The 25,954-nt window shown below is 45.0% G+C and overlaps 1 protein-coding gene across 1 annotated transcript in view; it reads right to left on the reverse strand.

The window, feature by feature from the left end:
• The window catches only part of FBXL13 (F-box and leucine rich repeat protein 13), a 164,028-nt gene that overhangs the window by 28,869 nt on the left and 109,205 nt on the right, over window positions 1-25,954 (reverse strand). The window contains exons 13-17 of the mRNA XM_065423233.1: window positions 20,345-20,443; window positions 19,432-19,549; window positions 19,102-19,264; window positions 10,755-10,874; window positions 8,955-9,081 (exon numbers count right to left, since the gene is read on the reverse strand). Coding sequence (XP_065279305.1) covers window positions 8,955-9,081; window positions 10,755-10,874; window positions 19,102-19,264; window positions 19,432-19,549; window positions 20,345-20,443 — 627 coding nt within the window. The remainder of the gene's footprint in view (window positions 1-8,954; window positions 9,082-10,754; window positions 10,875-19,101; window positions 19,265-19,431; window positions 19,550-20,344; window positions 20,444-25,954) is intronic.

The following is a 25,954-nucleotide window of genomic DNA, read 5'->3' on the forward strand; positions in this document are numbered from 1 at the left end:
GTGTGGATTTATATCTGCCTTGATACAGTCTCTCATTAGCAGCAGTCACCACAAGCAAATTGGGAGTTGGATGTGAGTAGAAACACTCAAATCCTTGCACCGGCACATAGTAACATTTGTCAGTACATTTCAGTGTAGCAGGCACAACCACTGGTGTATGCCACAGGGACCTTGCCAGCTCCAAGACAACTTCATAGATAGGGAAGGCTACTCTTCCCGGGGCTGAAATCTGCAGAATGTCCAGCAATGTATGGGTGTTCTCTCAGACAAACTCAGTGTGGATACCCTATGCTGCAGACATCCTCCTGATAAGCCTTAAAATCTTCCAGAACCAGGAAGGATGAGTCTGGGGCTTGGGGATCCCGACCTCAAGTATGAAGAGTCCCCTGAATAGCCTGCCAGTAATGAAGGGGCCAAACCTGCTAGGGCTACCAAACACCCTGCTCTGACTGAAGTCCAGTGCTGCATCGAGATCTCAGCCAGAACTGTAGCCACTGCCATCGTATACTGGCAACTCGAAGCTGCAATAACATTCGTTATCAGGAAGCCCATCGTTACCAGAGTCACAGCTGGTACCAAGGAAAAGGTTGGTGCTGGATCAGGAATTGGTCCCACAGATGCTGAAGTCCAGGTTAGCAAAGTCTTGGGCATTGAAAATAGTATTGGTACCAAAAAAGGATGTCTCAGTGCTGATGACGGGACTGGGTTCATTTTTCTGGCGGATCTCCCTGAAGTAACTGAATCAGAGGAGAGTCCAGGACCAAAAGGGAGAGTAAATCAGCTGCTTTCTGGTAAGCCAGTGGGTTCAAGACTGTCAGTGTAAAAAGTGATGTCAGTACTGAATTCAGTGGCTGTTCAGCGGATGGTGGTGGAGTCGACGGTATAGTGCCAGTCTGATCTTGCCTTGGTACCGGAAAGTTAGTCTCCTTTTTAAGCCCTGTCCTGAACATCCTGACTCTTTTGGCAAACATGGGCATTTGTCGTGTTTGGGCATAGTCCAATACTTTCACCTCTGGTTCTGAGCCCAAAAGTACTCATACACACTTGCACCCTCACACCCTGCTTTGCTGTCCAGATCGCAGCCCATACCCATTCCTCTTCCCCCCGTCCCCATCTCTGCTACTTGGCTCAACTGGGGGCATAGCAGAACATTCAGAGGGAGGGGAGCAAGCAGCAATGCCAGGAAGCTTGGGCCAGCCCCGTGCATCCTGTTTTCTGTTTAGGGAAATATGGTCACCCTACGGAAAGTGGATAGATAACCCGGCTCTATCTAAGGCATAGAAAGAAACATGTTTCAGAGTGGTAGCCATGTTAGTCTGTATCAGCAAAAAGAACAGGAGTACTTGTGGCACCTTAGAGACTAACAAATTTATTTGGGTATAAGCTTTCGTGGGCTAAAACCCACTTCATCAGATGCATGCAGTGGAAAATACAGTAGGAAGATATATATACATCGAGAACATGAAAAAAATGGGTGTTGCCATATTAACTCTAACGAGACTAGTCAATTAATTGACTAGTCTCGTTAGAGTTGGTATGGCAACACCCATTTTTTTCATGTTCTCTGTGTATATATATCTTCCTACTGTATTTTCCACTGCATGTATCCGATGAAATGGGTTTTAGCCCACGAAAGAAACATGGTGGTGTTCCACCTTCCTCTAACAAGAGGAGGGAGATTCTCTCTGAGCTCTGGAATGGCTCCAATTAGTTTTATGAATCCTCTTCCTTGGGGGACCAGAGGAAGGGAACAGTCTGAATCTGGCAGCCTATCTGGGGTCAGCAAAGACTGATGGACCTGGCGATCTGCAGAGGGCCCCAGGGCTCAATCCAGCCTCACGGCAGTTCCATGAGGTGCTGTATTATATGTAAGCCCCGGGCCTCCAGAGTCCTTTTCTTAAAGGAGCAGCAAATGGAGCACTTTTCTTTAATGTGCCCCTCTCTTAGACATAACAAACATCCGTGTGGAGGTCATTATTGGAGATAGCCACCCCAAACAAAGGACTGTACTTAAACCCTAGTGCGGGCATATCCATGTAACATTATAAAGAGAACTCATTTCTAAACTAAGTACTAATTACAAAGGTACTACTTACTAACTTTACATACAGTCTCACTGTTGTCATCAAAAACCGTGAGGTAAAATCTGTACAGGAAGCTTTGACCCAAGATGCAGGCAGTGAGAAGGAATGCAGGGGAGTCAGGGTAGCACCGCCCTTCTACGGACCAGCATGGCCCTTATATAGCCATGGGAGGGGCAATAAGAGACAGAGGGCACAAGCGCTGCCCTGATGGGTACTGCTCAGCAATGTTCTCCAGCTTCAGCCCACACACACCTGAGTGGAATACATGTCTGCAAACACTCAAAGAAGAACATTCCAAAACTTTTATCTTTAGGCTGAAATTTCTCAGACTTGCTTGCGGCCCGAAACTACTTTTTGGAGAAATTTTGAGCAACCATTTTGGAGTATGAGGGGAAGAACAACAATATCTTTGTTACAAAAACATTCTTGTGACTTTTTAATACGTGTTATTTATCAAAACCATTTTGATTATTAATAAATAAGGAAATGTATTCTGAAATGTAAAACTAAAAAGAGAAAGATTCCCTTCAATAAAATACATTTGAGAGGTATTAGAATATAGGCTATGTCCTTGCTCATATCCCATTATTTTCAGAAGATTGTACTGTATGTCTTTGGGCTGAGATATGTCTGAAACTTGCTTGTTCCTAGACAGATCAAAAATCCTTATATCCTTTTTAATGAAAACAGCAGACACAAGAATGTTAGGCTATAGCTTATGTTTCCATGAAGTTATGACCTGTGTATCAAGGCAATAAAAGGGTAGCATAGACATAATACTGGATCCTATCTTCCATGGAGGGAAGGCAGGAGTAACAGAAATGAAGGGATTTACATTTTTAAAGTACAGCAGATGTACTTTGGAAATACTGCAGACAGGAAATTGCTTGAAAATGTGCGTATCGGGTACTTCCTTGCTACCATCATAGCACGTTTTAAGTCTTGTAAAAGGGGAAAAAAACAATTTCCCAAAAGTAACATACACTGTAACTGATTGGAAAGTGTCTTAAACATTATTAACCTTGATGGTCTTCTATTAAATGAAAATAAGTGAATACATTCACATTTTCCTTTGACATTAACAATATTTTTTGATGTTACCAGTTTGGTGCCTGATCCTGCAAACCTTCATTCCTGCACTCAGTTCCACTGAAGTCAATGGCTCTATGGGGAAGAGTAAACACTATGGGCCTGATCCAATATCCACTGAAGTCAATGGAAAGACTCCTATTGAGTTAACTGATCACTGGATTAGGCCCCATGAGAAAGCAAGGGCTTGCAGGATCAGGCTCACAAAAACACAATATGTACAGGGAATAGAAATTCCTCCTATCTGCTTTTTAGAATCAAAACTGTAGTAACCCATCAGGAAATCTCAATTTTTTCAGTTAAGTTTTTAAGCACAAAATTATCTGGGGCCAGGTTCTGTCATTCTGTCTCAGGCTAACTAGAACTTCAAAAGTAGTTCTATTGATTTCAATGGACCCAACTGTGCTGTCCTTAGTGAGTACTTACTCATGCAGGTGGTCCCAACTGGACTACTCTCGTAAGTGCTCAACATTGTGACCAAGAGTAACACAGTTGGGCCTCAGGTGAGTGAGAGCAACAGTCTGAAACCTAATGAGCAAATTAAGATAAGTTCCATAGTAATGGTGCCACAATATCATTATGAAATATAACAAAGCAAGAACAGAAAAAGGCATCATATCAGCTTCTTGCATTCATAAATTCCATGTCTTCTTAATGGGAACCGGCTTGGTTTTGTTCATCACGAATCTTGGGCCCTGATTCAGCAAGATACTTAAGCAAGGGTGAAACCGTAAGCATGTGTGGAATCAGGGCCCTATTCATGAATTTACTTGCTGAGATATCTAACAAATTAAGTATTTTTCCCTGCATATAATACAAATACATAGGCTAAGAATAATACTGCTGCTTGAATATTTACAATATTAATTTTTGTTGTATTTCCATTGGCACTCTTCTTTTGTTTTGACTAACTGGCCTAACATCTTGAAAGAAAAGCTTAGAAAAGAAGCTTAGCCTCTTCAAGCACCACATGGCAATGATTCTAAAACTGTCCCAGGCATGGGACAGAGTGGAAATGAATTTGCTATGAGCACTACAATATTCATTACAGTGGGTCCAATGGGGCTCCTGAAATATTCTTCTATAAAAAATGGGTCTTTTGTTAAATCTAATTCCAAGTGTCAGCAAATTTCTCCATACAAGCAACAGGTCAAGTGTCCTCTTTATCCAGAATGGCAATTTTTTCTCTCTCAAAATTATGCTCCTAGATCTATATTTAGGCAATGGAAGCTGTTGGGTGTTGCCAGTTTTGAAAACCAGGCAGATCGCTAAATATGGCAGTAGGAGTTTGAATTTAGGCTCCTATTTATATCATCTCAGCCCAGTAATCCAATCAAAAAATTTTCAGAGATTGCATATGATTTTTTACCACGATACAAAATATATTATGTATGTATGCAGTGCAGCAATTCTAACCTCCATCATTAGGACAGCTAATGGCTCAGGCCCCAAATTTAAAACAAAATTCTCTTCTGCAGTGCAAATCCATGTTGCATATTAGGCATGTTTCAAGCCTACTCAACTCCCTCTGACAGAATACTTGAAGAATATGCAATAGAGATTTGTTGTACAGAGTGCAGAAAAGAATTTGGCCCTCATGGTTTCTCCTAAATAGCACCGTTTAATGGTGTTGGATCCACTGGGCTTGAAACCTGATGTTCTTTACTACAGTATTCAAAACTAACTTCTACACAGTACTTAAAAAGTCTAAATTAAAAGTGTTCATATCTATCTTGTTTGAACTTCATTTATATTACTATAAAAAGTGTATAAAATAAGTTTAAATTAATCCTTCTTTCATCAAAAACTCAAAGCACACACAAATTAAACAAAAAGTTGTTAGATGACTTTTCATATCATGTCTCAAGATGTAAGGATATGATGTATACTCTGGGTACAGTATATAGCACAGAGAATGACAGTGTAATGGCCACTGCAAGCAGTTAGTTCAGAAATTACTACAATGATGAATGACAAGATGGGTGAGGTAATATATTTTATTAGCCCAACTTCTGTTGGTGAGAGAGACAAACTTTCAAGCTTACAGACAGCTCTTCTTCGGGTCTGGGAAAAGTACTCAGTGTCACAGCTAAATACAAGGTGGAACAGAATGTTTAGCATAATTAATACATAGTTCAAGGGACCATTCAAGGTGAAATGGCCCATTGACACCTCTCCAGTCATAGGAGGGAGAGGGAGAGTTAAGTAGAGTGTTGTAATAAGCCATAAATCCAGTGTCTCTAGTCAGTCCATGATTTTTAGTATCTAGGAAAGTTATGAATTTAGGCTCCCAGGCTCATCTTTTGAAGGTGTTGTGCAGGTTTCTTTTGAGGATGAGGACTAAGACGTCAGATATAGCGTAAACACTTTGTGAAAAGTGTTCACCCACAGATGATATCCATCCTAAACATATTGCCAAACTCATCCACTTCATTCTCAGCAATAACAATCTTAAATCCAATAACAAACATGTTGTCCAAACCATGGGAACAGCCATGGGTACTAGAATGGCTCCCCAATATGGCAACCTCTTCATTGGCCACTATGAAGAAGAACTTCTGGACAAATGCACCTCAAAACTAATGATATACCTGACATACATTGATGTTATTTTCATCCTCTGGACAGATGACTTAAACTCCCAGAAAGATTTCTACCACAACTTCACCAACCACCGCCCATCCATTGAACTCTCTCTAGAACGTTCCCACACTAGCATCCACTTCTACGATGATCAACGCTCTCCCACACCACACCTTTCAAGATCTATGGATCCTACACATGCCTATCATATAATGTGATGTACCTCATCCATGGCACTCAATGCCCCAATAGCAACTATCTGGGTGAAACCAGACAATCACTACGCTCTAGAATAAACTCACACAGAAAAATGATAAAAGACAAAAATACTGTATCACCTGTGGGTGAACACTTTTCACAAAGCAATCACTCTATAGCTGACCTCTCAGTCCTCATTCTCCAATGAAACCTGCACAACACCTTCAAAAGACGAGCTTGGGAGCTTAAATTCAAAACTTTGTTAGATACTAAAAATCATGGCCTGAATAGAGACACTGGATTTATGGCTTATTACAACAATCTATAACTCATTTAAATCCTCCCTCACCAGCTTTTCTTCCCCTTCCCCTCCCCATGACTGGAGAGGTGTTAACGGGCCACTTCATCTTGAATGGTCCCTTGAAATATGGGTTAACTACTTATGCTAAACATTCTGTTCCACCTTGTATTTAGCCATGACACTCTGAGGGCATATCTTCACTAGCAATCTTAAAGCACTGCCGTGGCTGGTCGTGGCACCAGTGCTGGGAAAGAGCTGTAAAAAAACCCACCCCCATGAGGGGAGCGCTCCCTGGCTCCCAGCACTGGTGCACTGTCTACACTGCCACTTTACAGCGCTGAAATTTGCATCGCTCGGGGGGGAGGGAGGGGTTTCACACCCAAGTGAGAAAGTTTCAGTACTGTAAAGTGGCAGTATAGACAAGGCCTGAGTACATTTTCCACACCTAAAGAAGAGGCCTGTGTAAGCTCAAAAGCTTGTGTCTCATCAACAGAAGTTGGTCTAATAAAAGATATTACATCACCCACTTTGTTTCTCTAATATCCTGGGACCAATGCAGCTACAATAACACTGTATACTACAATGATAAATGGCAAATTTCAGGGTTAACTTATCTGTCTTGTGGGAGGAGGGAAAACTGAATGTCTGAAAAATGTAGTGTCAGCAACTGAGTTTGGATGATTGCCTGCAGCATGGGGCTCTGCTGCACGTAAATGAGAATAAGAAGCAACATATAGTATCTTAACTGGCTGACTGTGGTCAAAAAAGAGGAGAAAATCAAAAGAAAATTCTTACATTATAAAACTTTACAGTTTACAGTTCCAAGAATTCCAAATCTCACATAAAATATACTATAAAAATACCAACAGTGGCTAAATTATATTTTAAATTAAATTAAAATTCCTTGTTCTCCCCCCCCCCCACTCTTGTTATTTGGGTTACTCTTTTCTTTTCTAGGCCTCCATCAAGGATAAGGAGTTTTTAATTGCTTTTGAACAAAGACTGCTTTAGAGCCAAACACTGATTTTCTTGCTCACAGGTTTGCATAAACAGGGTCTGAGTCAACACTGAAGAGCATATTCTCCTGTACTAAAACACAAAGTAAGGAGTCCAGGGGAAAGAAATTGCTGCAGAGGTTTCTCTCACAGTTTCTTCCAAACTTTTCTATCAGGAGAGTAGGGTTTGGACTCCTATTGAAGGAGCAAATGACCTGGCTCCTAGCACTGTGGATCTTGGAGAATCTGCCAAGAGCCATGAACATCTGTGTGGAAGCCCCACGTGTCTAACTTGGCTCCAAGGCCCTCTATGGTTGTTTCCTGCTCCTGGCAACGTGACATCTTTGAAGCTACCTTGCCAGAGCTTCTTTCACTAGCAGCTATACCTTGGAGCACAATGTAAGGGGGCCTCTCTATTAGAGCTGTTACAAATTTTCTATCTAAATGTGTTTTCGATGGAAAATGCAGTTTTCACACATTCAAAATTTCCTTTGGAAATTTTTTACTCTAATTTTTTCGATTTTCCCTCAAGCTTAATCAACCTGAGTCAAAACATTTCCATTTGCCAAACCATATTGAAACATTTTGTTTTGGATCAGTTCAACATAAATCTCTGTATGTTTGAGCTGCAGCCAAGCCTCATGGGAGTTGTAGTTTGCGTGCCTCGTGTCTCCATTCTCCTTCATGGGCTGGGCTCCCTGACTGGACTACATCTCCCATGATGCACCATAGTTTCCCCCTCTGGTTGAACAACCATAGTGCAGCATAGAAATCATCTGATCATGTGTGTCTTGGGAAACACCCCACTCTGGCTGGGAAGCCTGGCAACTTAAGACAAAACATTTTAAGTCAGTTCAACAATCAAAAATGAAATATTTTGATTTGGGAATATCAAAACTTTTCATTTCAATATGCAATGTCAAAATGAAATGTTCCAAATTGAAATTTTTTGGCAACTTTCCATTCCATGAAAAATTTCAATATTTCAATTTTTTGTCTTGATTCAGGATGAAAAGAATTTTTACAGTATTAGAATTTCCCAAAAGATGAAAATTCTGATTTGCAACCAGCTTAATTCTCCCTGGAAAAGGGCTATAGAATGAGAAATTCAACCCTGGTCTGTATTACCTTTACAGCAGAATTCCCTCCAGGCCCTGGGCAATGTGTATATCCCTCATCCAGCTCCTGGCCTTCCCCTGGATGCTCCAAGGTCTGAGTCAAAGAGGGATGGGTGCTGAAGGGAGAAGGTCACTGCGCACAGCCCCTTAGTAAGGCAGTATGTAAGGCAGTTTGGGGGCAGGGGCACTGAGTTCACAATTATGTGGATCCAAAGGCCCAGGATTCCTGCATAGCAGCTGCAAAGAGGCATGGCATGGAACAATGAATGTGGAGGATCTGAATTGCAACTCCATGGCTTGCCTGCAAGTCAGGGGGTTGAATTCCAAACTCCCACAGAGATCCCTTCACAAAGCCCAATTACTACATTCCCCTTTCTTAAGCTAAAACACTATGCAGTTATGAAACTGTTTTTGAAATGTATCAAATTCATCAGTACAAAACAGTCTACAAAGATTTACAGAATATTTTAAAGATATGGTAACTTCACTACTTAATATCTCTGTGATTTTTTTAAAGGGGGTGTGGGTTACTAAGGAAAAATATCTAGGTAAGAAACATATTGATTTTCTTTTATGGGGTTTTTACCATATCTGAGACAGTGGTTCCAGAAATATCAATAGATATCAATGAGGTCATGTTTCCCAGTGCCTCAATCCCAGCATCAGTCACGCTTTCACAGTAACGCATATTCAGGTAGGCCAGATTATGGCACCTAAATTAAAACACAGAAATGTGAGCTTTCCACTTCATTATGGAAATGTATTATGTTATGTACATTTTTTGTAATACCTTTGGCTGGGATTTTCAAGGTAGCCTAAGAAATCAGGCACCCAGCTCCCACTGAGTTTCAGTAAGATTTGGGGGGGGTACATGACTTACTGAAAAATACAAAATTATGTATGAGCTACAAAAGTTAGAAACCAACAAATACTACAACCAAAATATGAAGAACAAACAGCAATCAAACACTACCCAACATCAGAAACTTGGACTGCAATTTATCAGCTTGTAGGACATTGCTTACACGTCCAAGTAAGAAATAGGGCCCAGTTCTTACTGCCAGGAATATTGCTCAGTACTATCAGTAGCTATTTTGTCCAATGGGGCTACTCACAGTTCTAAACATTACACAGAGAGTATATTTGAAGGTGAAATCTAATTATAGAACACACTGCCAATTTGGGGCATCTGCCCTGTTTTTGACAGTCTGCATTCAAGGTTATGAGTCACTCCAGCCAGTGGCAATAAGATCATGTAATCAAGACATAAGATTATGTAATAATAGCCTCAAAATATCCAAACTCTACAGAATATTTACTGTTCTACATAGTGTAGGTTTTTAATAAAAACATTGATCCAATGAAAAGGTTAAACTACCAACAATATCTGTTTCAAAACATATATTCTTAAACACTGTAGCCAAGTTTTCCTTATATTTTGAACATCAGAACTACATCAGTTCTTTTGGGCCTAGCTCACCCTGATTCTACACTATGGATGAAATCTACTATTTCATGCATGTTTTTTTCTGGAAAAATAATTCTGTACATTTTAAACACATTAAATGACAATAATTCAATAAATCTCTTTTTGAATAAACTATGTTGTACTAGACCCCCTCTTTGATGGGTAGGTGCATTACAAGAGAGAAAAGTATTAAGAGCTTCTTCCTCGTATACAGTCAGCAGATAGGAACCCTTCTAGTGCTCAAAAGAGCAGTAGAGGTACACCCAGCTAGTGCCCTAGCCCACACTCCATGGCCTCAAAGGAGTCTTGTCTGCCAGCTAAAAGACACAGACATCCCCCAGCATGCTAACATGCATGCTACTGTTAGCAGCAACACTGGCAAATCATGAACGTTGCTCCTGCTCAGAGGAGTAACTAACAGTGGCCTGCATTATATCATCTTGTCCTGCAACTGCAAGATGACTTTTTGGTAGATATACAGCCAGCACTCCTCCAGTCCTCCTCCCAGTGTTCCTATTGAAGGTTATATTTATAACTTGATGTGGAGGGGGTTTGCCATGCAGCTCTCATTAGTTTGTGCAACCATGGTTATGCATATTTATTGAGTTAAAAAAATGTAGCTTTGAAATGCTTACAATTAAAGACAGCTCTGCCACCTGGCAACAAGCTTTTAAGAAGTTTTTTGAATTAGTAGAGATGAACTCTCCATCATAGCGATCATTTTCATAGATTTTGAAGGCCAGAAGGTACCAATAGATTAGTCTGACCTCCTGTATAATACAGGCTACAGAATTTCACCCACTTACCCTTGTGTTGAGCCCTATAACTTGCCAAATTTAATTTTCTAAAGAATAATATTTTAGGAGAATAATTGCTAATTACCACCAGATCAATACTGGTGGCACAATAATACAGTACCTTTGGGCTATTTTCATGAGGGAGGCATCAGTGACATGGATACAGTTAGTCAAGTTCAGTTCTCTTAGCTTTGTCCCTGAAGATCCTTCTAAAAATGATCGTAAACCTGCATCACTGATTCTAAAATATAAATACAAAAACATATTCACACATACATATTTTCATAATGCACATGATTTAATATATAATTTGCATCTGATGACCGGCATTACAGATAAACAGTGACTGAAACTGGTAGTTGCCCAACATCATTTATTTTAGCCAAATTTGAATAAGTAGCCAGAGGAAAAATTTGATAGCTTGGCTTATGAAAAAGAAGCCCTCTAATGGCACAGGTGCAATGGTAGAATGTATAAGTGGATACTGCATTACCTATAGCAGCAAAATAGTCCTCCAGGAACAGTCCCAGAATGCCACTATTCCAGAAACAATGACCGCTCTAAACTTTGCTGCCCAGGTGTCACAAAGACCGGAAATCTGACCCTCTCCCACCCCCCGCCACTTTGAAAGACCCAAGCATATTTTTGAAGTGCCTCCCTTCTGGCTAGCCCCCATTGGCAAGCACACCTCTGTGATCACATAGTTATGGTTCCCCACAAAACTCCAGCTAAACCTCAAGCTGCTGCCTGATCCAGGAAAGAAGTCCTGAATTTCCTCAGCCTGTGAAGAGAAGGAACATTGCAGCAGCTCCAGTCCCCCTGTGCAGTGGCCCCAGCTTGGGCTGCAGCCACATGCTGCCTGCCATCCCGGTGTTCTGGGACTGGGGGGGAGGCTGTGGCTGTGCACTGCCTGCCCTCCTGGCGTTCCGGGACTTGGAGGGGCTGTGGCCAACCACTGCCCGCCCTTCCAGTGCTCTGGAATGGGAGGGGGGCTGCTGCTGTGCCACCAGCGCTCCAGGGCCGAGGCTGCGCTGCCAGCACTCCAGGGCTGGGGGGGCTAGCCTGGGGTGGGGACCGGTGGCTGCAGTGGGGAGGGGCCTCTGGGCTCTGGCGGGGGGGGGAGGCATGGAAGGGGCGTGGCCTCGGGTGGAAGGGGCAGGTCTGGGAGCTAACCTCCCCCAGTCAATGGTTCATGTGCCACCCTTGGTGGAGGGGAAGGAAATGTGTCAGTTGCACCAAGAGTCAAGGGAGACCAATAAAAAAATCTGGGGCTGGCCCCCATATCTACCACTTCTATGCAGAGCTGGATGCCATGCTTGATGGGGACACCACCACCATCACCCCAGAAATTACCATGGACACCTCACAAGACCTGAAGGAAGGAACCCCAGCAGTAGCCAGCGATGAAGAACTTGTTGAGGAGGCTGCATGTGAAGGATGGAGACAACACGGAGAGTCAGGAGTGTAAGCCAAATCTAACCCAGATGAGCCTGGAGGAAAAACCCACTGCTACCACTTGTTTCATGGCTTAAAAAATAAATTGTTCACGCGCCGCAAAAATCTTCCTACACACACTCAAAATAGCGTCCAAAAGTGCACGGGCAGGGACCAAAGGAATTGCATTTCAAAGAACCTGGTTTATTTTAACAACATGCACTGGCAGTCATATGCAAAAAAGAGAGCAACATAAATAAATGCATTGCAAGCAGAAAAAGAAAAACACTGATACTGAAATCTGAGCATGCAAATAAAACACACAGAAAATTTCAAATAATTCTTGCAAGCAATCCAGGAACTGCTCATTCAAACTACCTGATTTTCTATGGCTAACAGTATACAGGAAACATGTATCTTAAACTTCAAAACATGCAGAGCTTTGGTTTTCCAATCCAAGAGTCCAAGCCCAAAACAAATTATTTGCATGCTGTAACTGGATCCAGGTGTAGAAAGACAGTTTGTTGCTAGCTCTGGAGAGCTTGGCCTTGAATTGACCTGTAGGGCTAAGCAGCGGCAACCACTCTCCTCCACTTTTGGAGTGTTGTGTTGATCCTGCCACAGATCTCCCTGTTATCATCTGGCACAATCTTGATAAAGTTTTAAAGCAGTTATTTTTAAGTTTTGCCTTGAGATTTGTTGGAAGGGTGGCTTTGGTTCTTCCCTGCTTTAGGAAACTTTCCCATGCCACTCTGCAATGAATTCCGGCAGCACCATCACTGTGAAGAGGCCAGCAGCATAAGGGCCCAGTGGCTTTGTGTTGCCTTGAGCAGTTGCCTTCCCTTGGCCTTTGACTACTTCATGAGTGATTTTTTTTAGCGAGAATCACCATTGCCTGTAATAAATGTTGCAATATTTACTGCACTATCTCTATATTTATTACCAAGGACACACAGTAGACCATCCCCCTCTCACTGCTTTAGGCTGTGATAAGTGCCCACAATATACTCACCATACTGGGAGCTGCTGAATTGTCCTAATGCAAGCAGCCTGGAAAATCTGACCCTGTTCATATTTTTGTGAATTTTTTAGGGGAACTTTTTAGGGAATTTTCTCATTTATCTTTTTCTGTAGGCCAAGCCTTTAAATCTAACAATGTCTGTCTGTCTTGTTGTTTATCAGTGACCTTGCCTAAGGTATCCTTGAGAGGCACCCCCACACACACCTGTTGAAAAGACTAACTTTGATCAAAAGGGAAAAAAAACAGTCAGTGGAGGACATGGTCTCAGATCTCTTCAGAAGCTCCAGGTTCAAGATCCAGAAAACAACGGAGTACAGAGAAAGCACTTGCTGGAGGAGAGGCAGAAGGACCAGGAGGTGCACAGTGAAGTCTACCAAGACCTTATGCAGCTCCTGGGACAGCATATACAGATACAAATCTCCCAAAAACTTGCACCCCAGCAGCCATTGCAATGCTTGGACAATTGTAGGGTTCCAGGGCCTGGCCCATAGGACTCCCCCAGTCTCCCAGCATAGTGTGTCACACTATCCCTTCCACTCAACCCCAGTGAGTGAACCTACTCTGATAAGTGATTCATACAGGAAAGCTCAGCACCTTTTTTTTAAAAATGGTTTTAAGTGGGGTTTTGTAGAAGTGTTATGGTTTATAATTGTTCAGTAAAGTTTGGTTTGTGAAAATCAAGATTTATTTTGTCTTATAGGACCTCCATGTGACCCACAACCCAATATCCTCTCTCCAGATTCAAACAGTATATTAACATAAGAACATAAGAATGGCCATACTGGGTCAGACCAAAGGTCCATCTAACCCAGTATCCTGTCTACCGACAGTGGCCAATGCCAGGTGCCCCAGAGGGAGTGAACCCAACAGGCAATGATCAAGTGATCTCTCTCCTGCCATCCATCTCCACCCTCTGACAAACAGAGGCTAGGGACACCATTCCTTACCCATCCTGGCTAATATCCATTAACGGACTTAACCTCCATGAATTTATCCAGTTCTCTTTTAAACGCTGTTATAGTCCTAACCTACACAACCTCCTCAGGCAAGGAGTTCCACAAGTTGACTGTGAACTGTGTGAAGAAGAACTTCCTTTTATTTGTTTTAAACCTGCTGCCCAATAATTTCATTTGGTGGCCCTTAGTTCTTGTATTATGGGAACAAGTAAATAACTTTTCCTTATTTACTTTCTCTACATCACTCATGATTTTATATACCTCTATCATATCCCCCCTTAATCTCCTCTTTTCCAAGCTGAAAAGTCCTAGCCTCTTTAATCTTTCCTCATATGGGACCCGTTCCAAACCCCTAATCATTTTAGTTGCCCTTCTCTGAACCTTTTCTAATGCCAATATATCTTTTTTGAGATGAGGAGACCACATCTGTATGCAGTATTCAAGATGTGGGCGTACCATGGATTTATTCACTTCATTTCTAATTCAGATACAAGCAAACTACAATTTAATCGCAAAGTGACACAAATAAACACAAAGCAACATACTGGCTTACTACAGAACACTTTCTAAAACGTGCTCTTAAAGCCTCCTTCAACTTTACAGCACTTTGGTGTGCTCTTGTAATTGCCCCTGGGTTTGGATGTTCAAAATCAGACAGATTTTCCAGTTCCCCTCCTCCATCTTGTTGGTAACGTTTCCCCATTTGCCTCACAAATATGATGTGAGTCACACACCACGCAGCAATAACAGGAATATTTGGCTCACTGAGATCCAGTGTAGTCATGAGACAACTCCACCGTCCTTTCAATCTACCGGATGCACATTCAACAATCATCTTGCACCCAGCTCAGAGGATAGTTATATCTTTTCTTACTGTTGTCCAGGAGCCCAACATGTGGTTTCATAAGCCAGGGAAGCAAAGGGTAGATTGGGACCCCCAAAGAATCACAATTGGGATTGCAATCACACCACTGTGAATGCGCTGGTCCAGGAAAAATCTCTGTGAATGCAACTTGTCATCAAAGTCGTGTGTTCCTGAAAATGCAAGTATCATGCACCTTGCCAGACAGCCCAGTGTTAATGTCAGTGAAACATCCTCAGGGATCTACCAGTGTTTGCATAACCTGGAAAAGTATTCCTTTCTGTTTGTATATTCAGAAGCAAGACAGAATCAGGATATGTCTCTCATATTGCAGTTTGGGAAGCCCATAGCATTGAATCCATCTATTATTTACTGCACATTGCCCAGAGTCACAATCCTGTGTAGCAGGACATGTTTAATGATATTCCACACCTGGATGACAACAGCCCCTACTGCAGACTTCCTAACATGGGATTGTCGATAAACGGATAGCAATCCAGTATTGTTAGCTTCCACAGCATGATTGCCACCTGTTTCCCCACTATCAAAGCAGCTCTCATTTTGGTGTCTCTGTGCTGGAGGACTGGGACAAGTTCTGCACACAATTCCAAAAATGTGGCCTTCTGCATTACAAACTTGCACAGGTATCCCAGATTTGCATCACGTGATCCCTCAATTCAATGCTCATTTCACAGGCCCGGAAGCACTACTCCACCATGTGCAGCTGGTGAATGTCTGCTGTACCTGGCGATTTTCATTCCCTGTCTGCAGCATCCACTCCTGCTCAAATTTCTCATTTTCACGACTGCATGCCTGGCCACTGTAGTAGCTCTGAGGTGCTGCAAATACAGAAGAATCAGGCACAGGTGCCCTATCACTACAACAGAAACAAGAACTCCAGCATTCTGTTCACCATCTATGCTTCTGCCAATGAGATGGCAGAGAGATCGAAAACCGGTGCAAATAATTGTGGGAATTTTAAAAAATACAGCACAAAAATATGAGATTATGGGATGGAGACTGGAGTAGAGCAAATTGTGGGAACTTGAATCTAAGCTCCCATACGATTTCTTGACAGGAATGCTGACATCCCACAATGCACTTCCTAAATGTTCCACAAGGAGTGTGCTAGATCATGCAGTGCACACTGGGAAACCTACCCACAGCAATGTGTGTCTTGCCAATACAACTTCTCACAGTGCAGACAGGCAGCACCAGCACCAGCAAAATGTGCACACACAGCAGCAACGTTACAATGTCAACAGCTCTATGTAGGTAAAAATGTTACTGGTAAATCCTTCTAGTGTAGATGTGATCTAAGTGTTAAGCAAATTCAGGCAGCTGTCTCCACCACTATAATGTCATGCCACTTCAGTGGTACATCTCAACACAACATAAATTATATTTACATGCATTGTTATCACATTGTGATGCAGCATCAACAAGCCCAAAAGTGATTTAATTGCTTGTGAATCATCATCATGTTCCCATTATGCCTCTGGCGGTTAGGGCAGCGATAAAGCTCCTCCACTCCTGTCTGTTTCTGGCAAGTCTTTCAATGGTTCCCCAGCTGTGCCCCAGGTTTTTCAGCTCGGTTTCCACAGCTGTTTGCCATGTTGTTTTCAGGTGGCTTCATTTTCGCTTGCCTTCAGGTGTCCATCTTATTGTTATTCTGTTGATGGAATCAGTTTCCATCTGAAACACATGGCCAATCCATCTCCAACGTCTCCTGGCAATGATGGTGCTCGGATCCTCTTGACTGCACTGTGTCAATATATCTTGGTTTGAGATTGTTCTGGGCCAAAAGATATGGAGGATTTTTCTGAGGCAGGTTGTATGGAATAAAGACAGTTTGGACACGTCATACTTTCTCATTCCCCAGCATTCTGCACTATAAAGCATTGTTGAAAGTACGCAACTCTGATAAATCTTGAGTTTGGTTTTGGCATTGTACTTTGATGATTTCCAGACTGTATTTAAGCTCCTGAAGGTATTCCTGGTTTTTCAGATTCTGTTCCGGATGTCCTGGCTTATTCCACCATCCTGGCTGATGGTGCTGCCCAAGTATGTGAACATTTCTACATTGGTGAGAACATGATCCTCTATCCGTACTGGTGATGGTGAGGCAATATTAAAGGTCATGATATCTGTCTTATTGTGGTTGATTTTGTCCTCTGGTGTCCATACCTTGTCATGGCAGGACAGCTTGTGTGCTCTAATGATCCCCCGAGTCTCTGTCGGCAGGGGCTTTTTGCTCCTGGCAGGTTCAACCATGCTGGACTGGCCTGTTTGGGAGGGGCCAGAAAAAACAGACACTCTGGTCCTCCAGGCTGGGGGATAGGCACAGGGCTAACAACCCTGTCCCCTAAAAAAACAAAATACGTTATGGAGAAATCGACCATTACTGTGTGTGATGGCCTTCAGGCAGGGGTGAAAGTAAGGCGGTACAGGCCGGTACGGTGTACTGGTAAAAGGTAGCTGCTTTAACGTCGCTGCCCCTTTTGCTCTCCCTCATTGGCTGGGGTTCCTACCAGCAGGGCTGCCAATGGGGGGGCGCAAAAGGGGCAGCGACGACCCGGCAGGGCCACCGATGGGAGGTGCAAAACGGGCAGCGACGACCCGGCAGGGCCGCCGATGGGGGATGCAAAAGGGGCAGCGACGACCCAGCAGGGCCGCCGATGGGGGATGCAAAAGGGGCAGCGACGTTAAAGTGCTGCCACAGCAGTGCTTTAACATCACTGCCCCTTTTGTCCCCCCCCCCCCCCCAGCCGCCGACAGGGGATGGGGAGGTAAAAGAAGTAGCTGCCCCAGGGCTGCGATTTAAAAGGACCTCGGGCTCCGACCACCGCTGCCACTACTGCGGCAGCGCCGGCCAGAGCCCCGGGCCCTTTAATCGCCTCTGGAGCCCCGGGTGGCACGGGCCAGGGAGCTCAGATGGACTGGGTGGGGGACGCTGACCCCCAGCCCTGCCCCTTCCACCCGAGGCCCTGCCCATTCTGGGCAGGGGAGGGGAACAGAGCGGTCCCATACCGGAAAGAGCTCCATTTTACTTTCACCCCTGCCTTCAGGAGTCAATGACCCATATAATTGCCAGTGGTGAAAGCCGAAAGGAAGCCACTGGCATGAAGACTGACGTGCTCAACACCAAGACAAAAACCAAACTTGTTTTTTGGAACGTACAGACAATGTACAAAATAGGGAAGCTAGCTCAGGTCACAACAGAGATGAGATGCTACAGCTTACACATCCTGGGCGTCAGCGAGAGCAGATGGATGGGATCAGGAAGATTAACAACAGCCTCGGGAGAAACTTTATTGTATTCTGGATGGGATGATGGACAACACCATGAGAGTGTTGCCATCCTTTTGCTTGTGAATGTAGCCCCCTTAAAATGAGGATGACCCTAGAAATCTCAAGATAAGTAAGCAACCCAATTGCATGGCACTGTTTAATGGGCCACTACCAAGATTTAAATAATTTTTTGCGCTCATCCCTCCTGACACATCCACTACACCACAAAACCTAGAATGGGGACAGTTTTAGGGTTCTTTTGTGCTGTTCTGGAGCATGGGCCAGGATCTGGCCCATAATCTATTTGTTATTTGGCTTTGTTTCTAATAACGTAATACAAACTTGAATTTGAAAACAGATTTTACATCAAATCTATATTTCTGCAGTAATGCAACTTGTTGCTTTTATGCTGATAACTGTGAAAAAGAAGGTAGTTTTATGTCCTAGTACTTCCTAGTCCGAATACATTACCTCCATCTTCAAGAAGCTAATAAAACACCCTTAAACTCTAATTGCCCTGTCCCACTGTACATTCTATTCTGTTTCGTACTATCCTCACTATGGCCTGAATCCAGCAAAGCACTTAAGTACATGCCTGGGACTACTCATGTGCTTAGAGTTACACGCATGCTTAAGTGCTTTGCTAGATTTGGGTATTAATGAGTATTTATATCCAATGTATTTTTCAAAACATGCTACAGGAACAAAATGTATTTGCATTTGGTACATATTTGGTATATTTGGAACAAAAATGTACCAAATATGCAATATTTTTAAAATAAATTAATAATATGTTTATTAGCACAGTCAGAGCATTTAAATCTGAAAGCAATTCACCTTAAGAGGAATATAAATCATTTAACTAAAATAAATAGATCATAGAAAACTGGATGTAATTTATTACCTTACACAATCTGCTAAATTCAATACAAGAATATACTTCAACGGAGAAATTGTCTTAAGACTGACATCTGTAATCTTCTGGCAATCAGCCATATAAATGTGCTTGATTTGTGGGCAAGATTTGCTCATCAACTTGAAACTTAGATCAGTAATCCGATTATTTCCTGTTGAAATACATGAAGGCATAAATCACATATTAGCCATGCATTAAGGGCTTGATCCAAATCCCCACTGAAATTAAATGAAATGTTCCTACTGTTTTCAAATGAGCCAGATCAGATTCTAAAAGCATAAATTAATAATTCTGCTGAAATACTGTAAAGTCACTGACCTTCAATTCTGACCTTGACAAGTTTACATTCAGCAAGGGCTTTAAAAGCTACATCAGAAAGATGTGGAGAGTCCAGAAAAACAACAGACATAATCTGTTGGCATTTTTCAACTAAAGCCTTTGAAGAAAACAAAAAAAAGATGGTGAAACAGAACATCCCCATCTGTGGTATGTTACATAGCCAAAAGCTAACTAATATTTTGTTAATTGATCTAATAATAACCATTGTGTTTTCTTCCATTATAGTTATAACCCAAGTTTAATACTAAACTTTTAAACTGTGACCAATGGTACAGATAATGAACTTAAAATCTTGTATTTTTTTATTATAATTTGAAACATAAGCGGGGAAAAAATCAGTGACCCGAGGTATGCTGGGGGTCAGAAATGCAAGAGTATGCATCTAGTATAACAATTAGATTTGCAGAAGCTTGAAATTTTTTTACCATATCTGTGGCCCTATTGTGCCTTCGATTTTAATGCAGAACTCTTCATTGAAGTCAACAGGAAGTTCTCTGCAAAAAATCAGTGGCACAATATTGGCCTGATATTCTATATTAATGGCCAGCTAAACTTTGATTTAATACAAAATAAAGCCAAATAAGTCTTATTTATATGTTAGGAGATTATGCTTTGATTGTGCCAATGCACAGGTGGGAAAAGATGGAACAACTATTGAAAGTTTCTGAGAGTAATCAGGAGTTAAAAGGAATTGTAAATCTAGTCTGGAATAAAATTGATCAATTTGTCTGGTGATGTTTTAAAAAATATATTCTTGTTAAAAGTGTTTAAAGGGTGAAATTCTCCTATTAGATTGCATGTGCACAACTTCCTTTGAAGTCAATGTGAAAAGTACACAGGTATTCAATGGCAGAAATTTCCCCTAAATGCAAGGTTGTTTTCAGTTTCTTACTTGAATACATTTGTCTGTAAGAGTTGGCATATCATTGATTACCAAGTGCTTAATCCCACTGCAGCTGTTAGCAATATATCTGAAGCCATCAACAGAGATCTGATTTAAAAAAAAAGAAATCGGGTTTTATAAAGCATTTACATCTTGCAGGAAACAGAACAAAGAAAAAATGGTTACTAACCTTTCTGTAACTGTTGTTCTTTAAAATGTGTTGTACATGTCCATTCCAATGTAGGTGTATGCGCCCCCTAAGCACACTTGCTGGAATTTTTTCCCTAGTGGTATCCATCGGGTCGGCTCCGACACCCTCTGGTGCTGCGCTTATAGCGCTGGTATAAAGGGCCCTGCCAACCCTGTTCCCCTTCAGTTTCTTCTTACCGACTGACTCAAATAAAAAGGGATGGAGGGTGGGTTTTGGCATGGACATGTGCAACACATCTCGAAGAACAGCTAAAGAAAGGTTAGTAACTGTTTTTTCTTCCTCGAGTGGTTGCACATGTCCATTCCAATGTAGGTGACTCACAAACATTTGTACAGGAGGTGGGCTTAGAGTTCAAAGACAGACTGGCTATAAGACTGTGTGGCTGAAATTGGCATCATCTCTAGCTTGCTGGGTGATGGCATAGTGCAGGGGTGGCAAAACTTACTGACCTTCCAAGCCGCATATGACAATCTTCAGAAGTTCGAGAGCTGGGCGCACCTTCCAGGGCTCGGGGCTTCTGCCCTGCGGCAGGGTGGTGGGGCTAGGGGCTTCAGCTGGCACTTCCCCTGGGCCTGAAGCCCTAAGACCCAGCAGGCACTTCCCGTGGGGCTGAAGCCCTTAGACCAGGGGTCGGCAAACTTTTTGGCCTGAGGGCCACATCTGGGTGGGGAAATTGCATGCAGGGCCATGGATGTGGGGCTGGGGCAGGGGGTTGGGTTGCGGGAGGGAGTATGGGATGTGGGAGGGGGTGCGGTGTGCAGGGCGAAAGACCTTTCTGGCTTCAAGATTAGGCTTGATAAGTTTATGGAGGGAATGGTTTGAAGGGATAACGTGATTTTAGTCAATTAGGCATTAACGTGCCATCGCGGGTAAAATGAGGGTCCGGCTGTAGAATCTTGCCTGTATGCTCGGGGTTCTGCTGATCGCCATATTTGGGGTCGGGAAGGAATTTTCCTCCAGGGTAGATTGGCAGAGGCCCTGGAGGTTTTTCGCCTTCCTCCGCAGCATAGGGCAGGGGTCGCAGGCTGGAAGATTCTGTTGTGGGTGGGTCAGCTTTTGTGGCCTGCATCATGCGGGAGGTCAGACTAGATGACCATATTGGTCCCTTCTGACCTTAAAGTCTATGAGTCTATGAGTCTATGAGTCTAAGAAGCTCACGGCAAGGGGTTGGGGTACAGGAGGGGGCTCAGGGCAGGGGTGCACGAGGGGTGCGGAGTGCGGCAGGGGGCTCAGGGCAGGGGGTTGGGGTGCAGGAGAGGTGCAGGGTGCGGCAGGGGGCTCAGGGCAGGGGATTGGAGGCTCAGGGCAGGGGGCTGAGGTGCAGGAGGGGGTGCAGAGTGCGGGAGGGGGCTTGGGGCAGGGGGTTTGGGTGTGGCGGGGGCTCAAGGCAGGGGGTTAGGGGGCTCAGGGCAGGGGGTTGGGGTGCAGGGTGCAGGAGGGGTTCGGGATGCAGGCTCCGGCCTGGCGCCGCTTACTTAGAGTGGCTCTGGGGTGGCAGCAGCGCACAGCGGGGCTAAGGCAGGCTCCCAGCCTGCTCTGGCCCCGCGCCGCTCCCAGAAGTGGCCAGCACGTCTGGCAGTGGCTCCTGGGGGTGGGGTGGGGCAGGGGGCTCCGCCGCGCACTGCCCTCGCCTGTGGGTACCATCCCCGAAGCTCCCATTGGCCACGGTTCCCCATTCCTGGCCAATGGGAGCTGTGGGGGGGGGGGGTGCCTGCAGGTGGGGGCAGTGCACAGAGCCCTCTGCCCCCCACCCCCAGGGGCTGCAGGGATGTGGTGCCGGATTGAAAGCTCTGACGGGCCGGATCTGGCCCGCGGGCCATAGTTTGCCCTCCCCTGCCCTAGACCCCTCTCCCTGCTGGAAGCCCCTAGCCACACCATCCTGCTGCAGAGCAGAAGCCCCGAGTCTCCCCCTCCGCCCCCCGTCACAATCTGGTAGGTGGAGAATGGGGAGGCCTGGGGAGCTCCACGAGCCACACTTTAACTGTAAAAGAGTCGCATTTGGCTTACGAGCTGCTGTTTGGCCACCCCGGCATAGTGCATTGAGAATGTGTGCACCGATGACCAGGTCGCTGCTCTGCAGATGTCCTGAATAGGGACTTGCACTAGGAAGGCGGCTGAGGAGGCCTGCAATCTTGTGGAATGAGCAGCCAGGTTAGCTGGAGGCAGGACACCTGGGAGTTCATAACACGCCTGAATGCATGAAGTAATCCAGGATGAAATTATCTGGGTGAAGATGGGAAGGCCCTTCATTCTCTCTGCTATCACTATGAACAGCTGAATCGATCTGCAGAATGGTTTGGTCCTTTGTACATAGAAAGCTAGAGCCCATGTAACATCCAAAGAGTGTAGGCACTGTTCCTCTCTGTTTGCATGCGGCTTAGGGTAGAATACCAGCAGAAAGATTGCTTGACTGCAGTTGAATTGTGAAACAACCTTAGGGAGGAACGATGGGTGTGGACGCAGCTGTACGTTATCCTTGAAGATCATATATGGGCATTCCGACATAAGGGCCTGGATCCCTGAAACCCTTCTGGCTGAAGTGATGGCCACTAAGAAGGCCACTTTTCAGGAGAGGTTCAACAACGACTACATTGCTAGCGGCTCAAATAGTGGACCTGTGAGCTTCAACGGGATAAGGTTTAGATCCCAGGGAGGAATACGTTCTCTTACCCGGGGGTATACCCTCTCCAGGCCTTTAACAAAATGCATAATCATCTTGTGCAAAAAAACAGATTGGTTGTTAACCTTGGGATGGAAGGCTGAGATGGCTGCAAGCTGAACCTTGACTGAAGAGAGGGCCAAACCTTGTTTCAGAAGCAAATGGTACTCCAAAATGAACTGTAGTGAGGACTAAATAGGTGGAATTCCCCATTGGGAGGACCAGATGGAGAATCATTTCCATTTTGCAAGGTAGATGGCCTTGGAGGAGGGTTTTCTACTGCCTAGTAGGACTCTACGGACTTGCGCCAAGCAAGCTTGCTCTCAGGATTCAGCCATGGAGATTTCAGACTGTCAGATGGAGGGAGCTGAGGTTTGGTTGGAGCAGTCAACCGTGGTCTAGGGAGATCAGGTCCAGGTGTAGCAGAAGCAGTAGTGGGGCCTCCACCGAAAGGCCTAGGAGGGTGGTGAAGCAATGTTGTCTGGGCCATGCCAGAGCATGAGAATGACCTGTGTTCAGTCCCGCTTGATCTTCATCAGAACCTTGTGTATCAACGGGGTAGGAGGGAATGCATAATACATTCGATTTGTCCATGACAACAGGAATGTGTCTATTAGAGACCCTGGGCTGTAGTCTTACGGGGAGCAAAACTGGTGTCATTTCCTGTTGTTTCAGGTAGCAAACAGGTCTATAAGGGGAGTCCCCACCATTGGAAGATGCCCCTTGTGACGTCCGATTGGAGAGACCACTTGTGGTGAGAGGAGAAAGACTTGCTGAGTTGATTCACCAGCTGGTTCTGCATTCCCAGAAGGTAGAACGCTTCTAGACTGTGCAATGCAGAGCTCCTACAGCTGGATTGCTTCCTGATATAGGGGGAAGAGAGTGCTCCACCCTGTCTGTTGATGTAGAACATGGCTGTTGTGTTGTCTGTCAGAACCAAAATGATCTTGTTTGTAATGTGAAGTAGGAATGCCTGACAGGCTAGGCTAACTGCCCTGAGCTCCCTTACATTGATATGGAGGGAAAGCTCTTCTTGAGACTAGAGGCCCTGAGTCCAGAGGGACCCTAAGTGGGCTCCCCAGCCTAGGACTGATGTGTTGGATACTAGTGACATTGATGGTTAAGGCTGCGAAAAGAGAACTCCTGCACATACTATGCAGGGGTTCAGCCACCACGTAAGTGAATCAAGGACCTGAGTGGGAACAGTGAGCACCAAGTTCAGGCGATGACACAAGGGAGAGTATTCCGTGGTCAACCAAGCTTGCAGAGGTCTGAAACATAGCCTCGCATGTTGCCCTATGTATCTGCATGAAGCTTTGTGGCCCAGAAGGCCCAGACACTTTTGTGCCGTTGTGATTGGGTGAGCCTGGAGGGACCTTATCTGGGCCATAATTGACCAAAAACGATCTTCCAGAAAGTAGGGCCCTCGCCTGCACGTAGTTGAGAACTGCACCAATGAACTCTATCCTTTGGACAGGGACAAGGGTGGCTTTCTGGTCGATTATCAGTAGACAGGTCAATCGGATGAGATGGATGTCGGATTCCACCTGAGCTCTCAACCAACCTCTGACTAGCCAGTCGTCAAGGTATGGGAATATATGAACTCCCTTTTTTCTGAGGAAAGCCGCCACCACTACCAGGCATTTGGTGAAGATCTGTGGGGTGGCTGACTGGCTGAACAGAAGAACCACAATCCAGAGGGAGAAGGTTTGTATAATTTTTGGTGGTGCCCAGAACGGGTCCAAGTCCCCACACACACACCTGCCTAAGGCTAGGTCTACACTACAGCGGGGGTCCGACCTAAGATACGCAACTTCAGCTACGTGAATACCGTAGCTGAAGTTGCGTATTTTAGGTCGGCTTACCTAGCGGTGAGGACGCGGGAAAGTCGACCGCTGCCGCGCTGCCGCCGACTCCGCTGCCGCCTCCTGCCGAGGTGGATTTCCGGAGTCGACGGCAGAGCGATCAGGGATCGATTTTACCGCGTCTTCACTAGACGCGGTAAGCCGATCCCCGATAAACCGATTGCTACCCGCCGGATCGGCGGGTAGTGAAGACAAAGCCAAAGGCTCTGGGAGGAAGTTTGGGTTTGGGAGGGGTGCGGGCTCTGGGATGGAGTTTGGGTGCAGGAGGGATTTGAGGTGCAGGCTCTGGGAGAGAGTTTGGGTGCGGGCTCTGGGCTGGGACAGGGGGTTGGGTGCAGGAGGGGGTGCGGGAGGAGGTTTGGGGTGCTGGGTGCAGGAGGGGTGCTGGGTGCGACTTCTGGGTTGGCACAGAGGGTTGGGGTGCGGGGCGGGGGGCTGGGCCGGGGATGAGGAGTTTGAGGTGCAGCAGCAGGCTGCCCTGGGGTAGGGGCAGGAGGTCAGAGAGGAGGACTCCCCCCAGCCCTCTCCCCGCCGACAGCAGCGAGCTCTGGGGGAGGGGAGAGCCCTCCTTCCCCGGCCCAACACTCACCCAAGCCCGCTCCAGGCTGCTGCTCAGGAGGTCCAGCCAGGATAAGCCCCATCCCACAGTCGACTCAGAGTCGCCTGCTGGGGTGGGGGACTGCCATGGGCCTCCTCCCTCCGCAGGTGCAGCAGCTGCCTCAGCGTGCCCCCAGCGCCGCTCCCTTGTAGCCGTCCACGGTCCCTGGCCACTGCAAATGCCTCCACAGTCAACGGTATTGCGAACTGACCTGTACGCTGTCTGCCTGAAAAAGATGCCTCCTGTGCTGGCATCAGTGGAACTTGAGGAGGTACCGAAGCTGAAG

The sequence above is a fragment of the Emys orbicularis genome, chromosome 1, assembly GCF_028017835.1.
Source record: "Emys orbicularis isolate rEmyOrb1 chromosome 1, rEmyOrb1.hap1, whole genome shotgun sequence".
Taxonomy (NCBI): Eukaryota; Metazoa; Chordata; order Testudines; family Emydidae; genus Emys; species Emys orbicularis.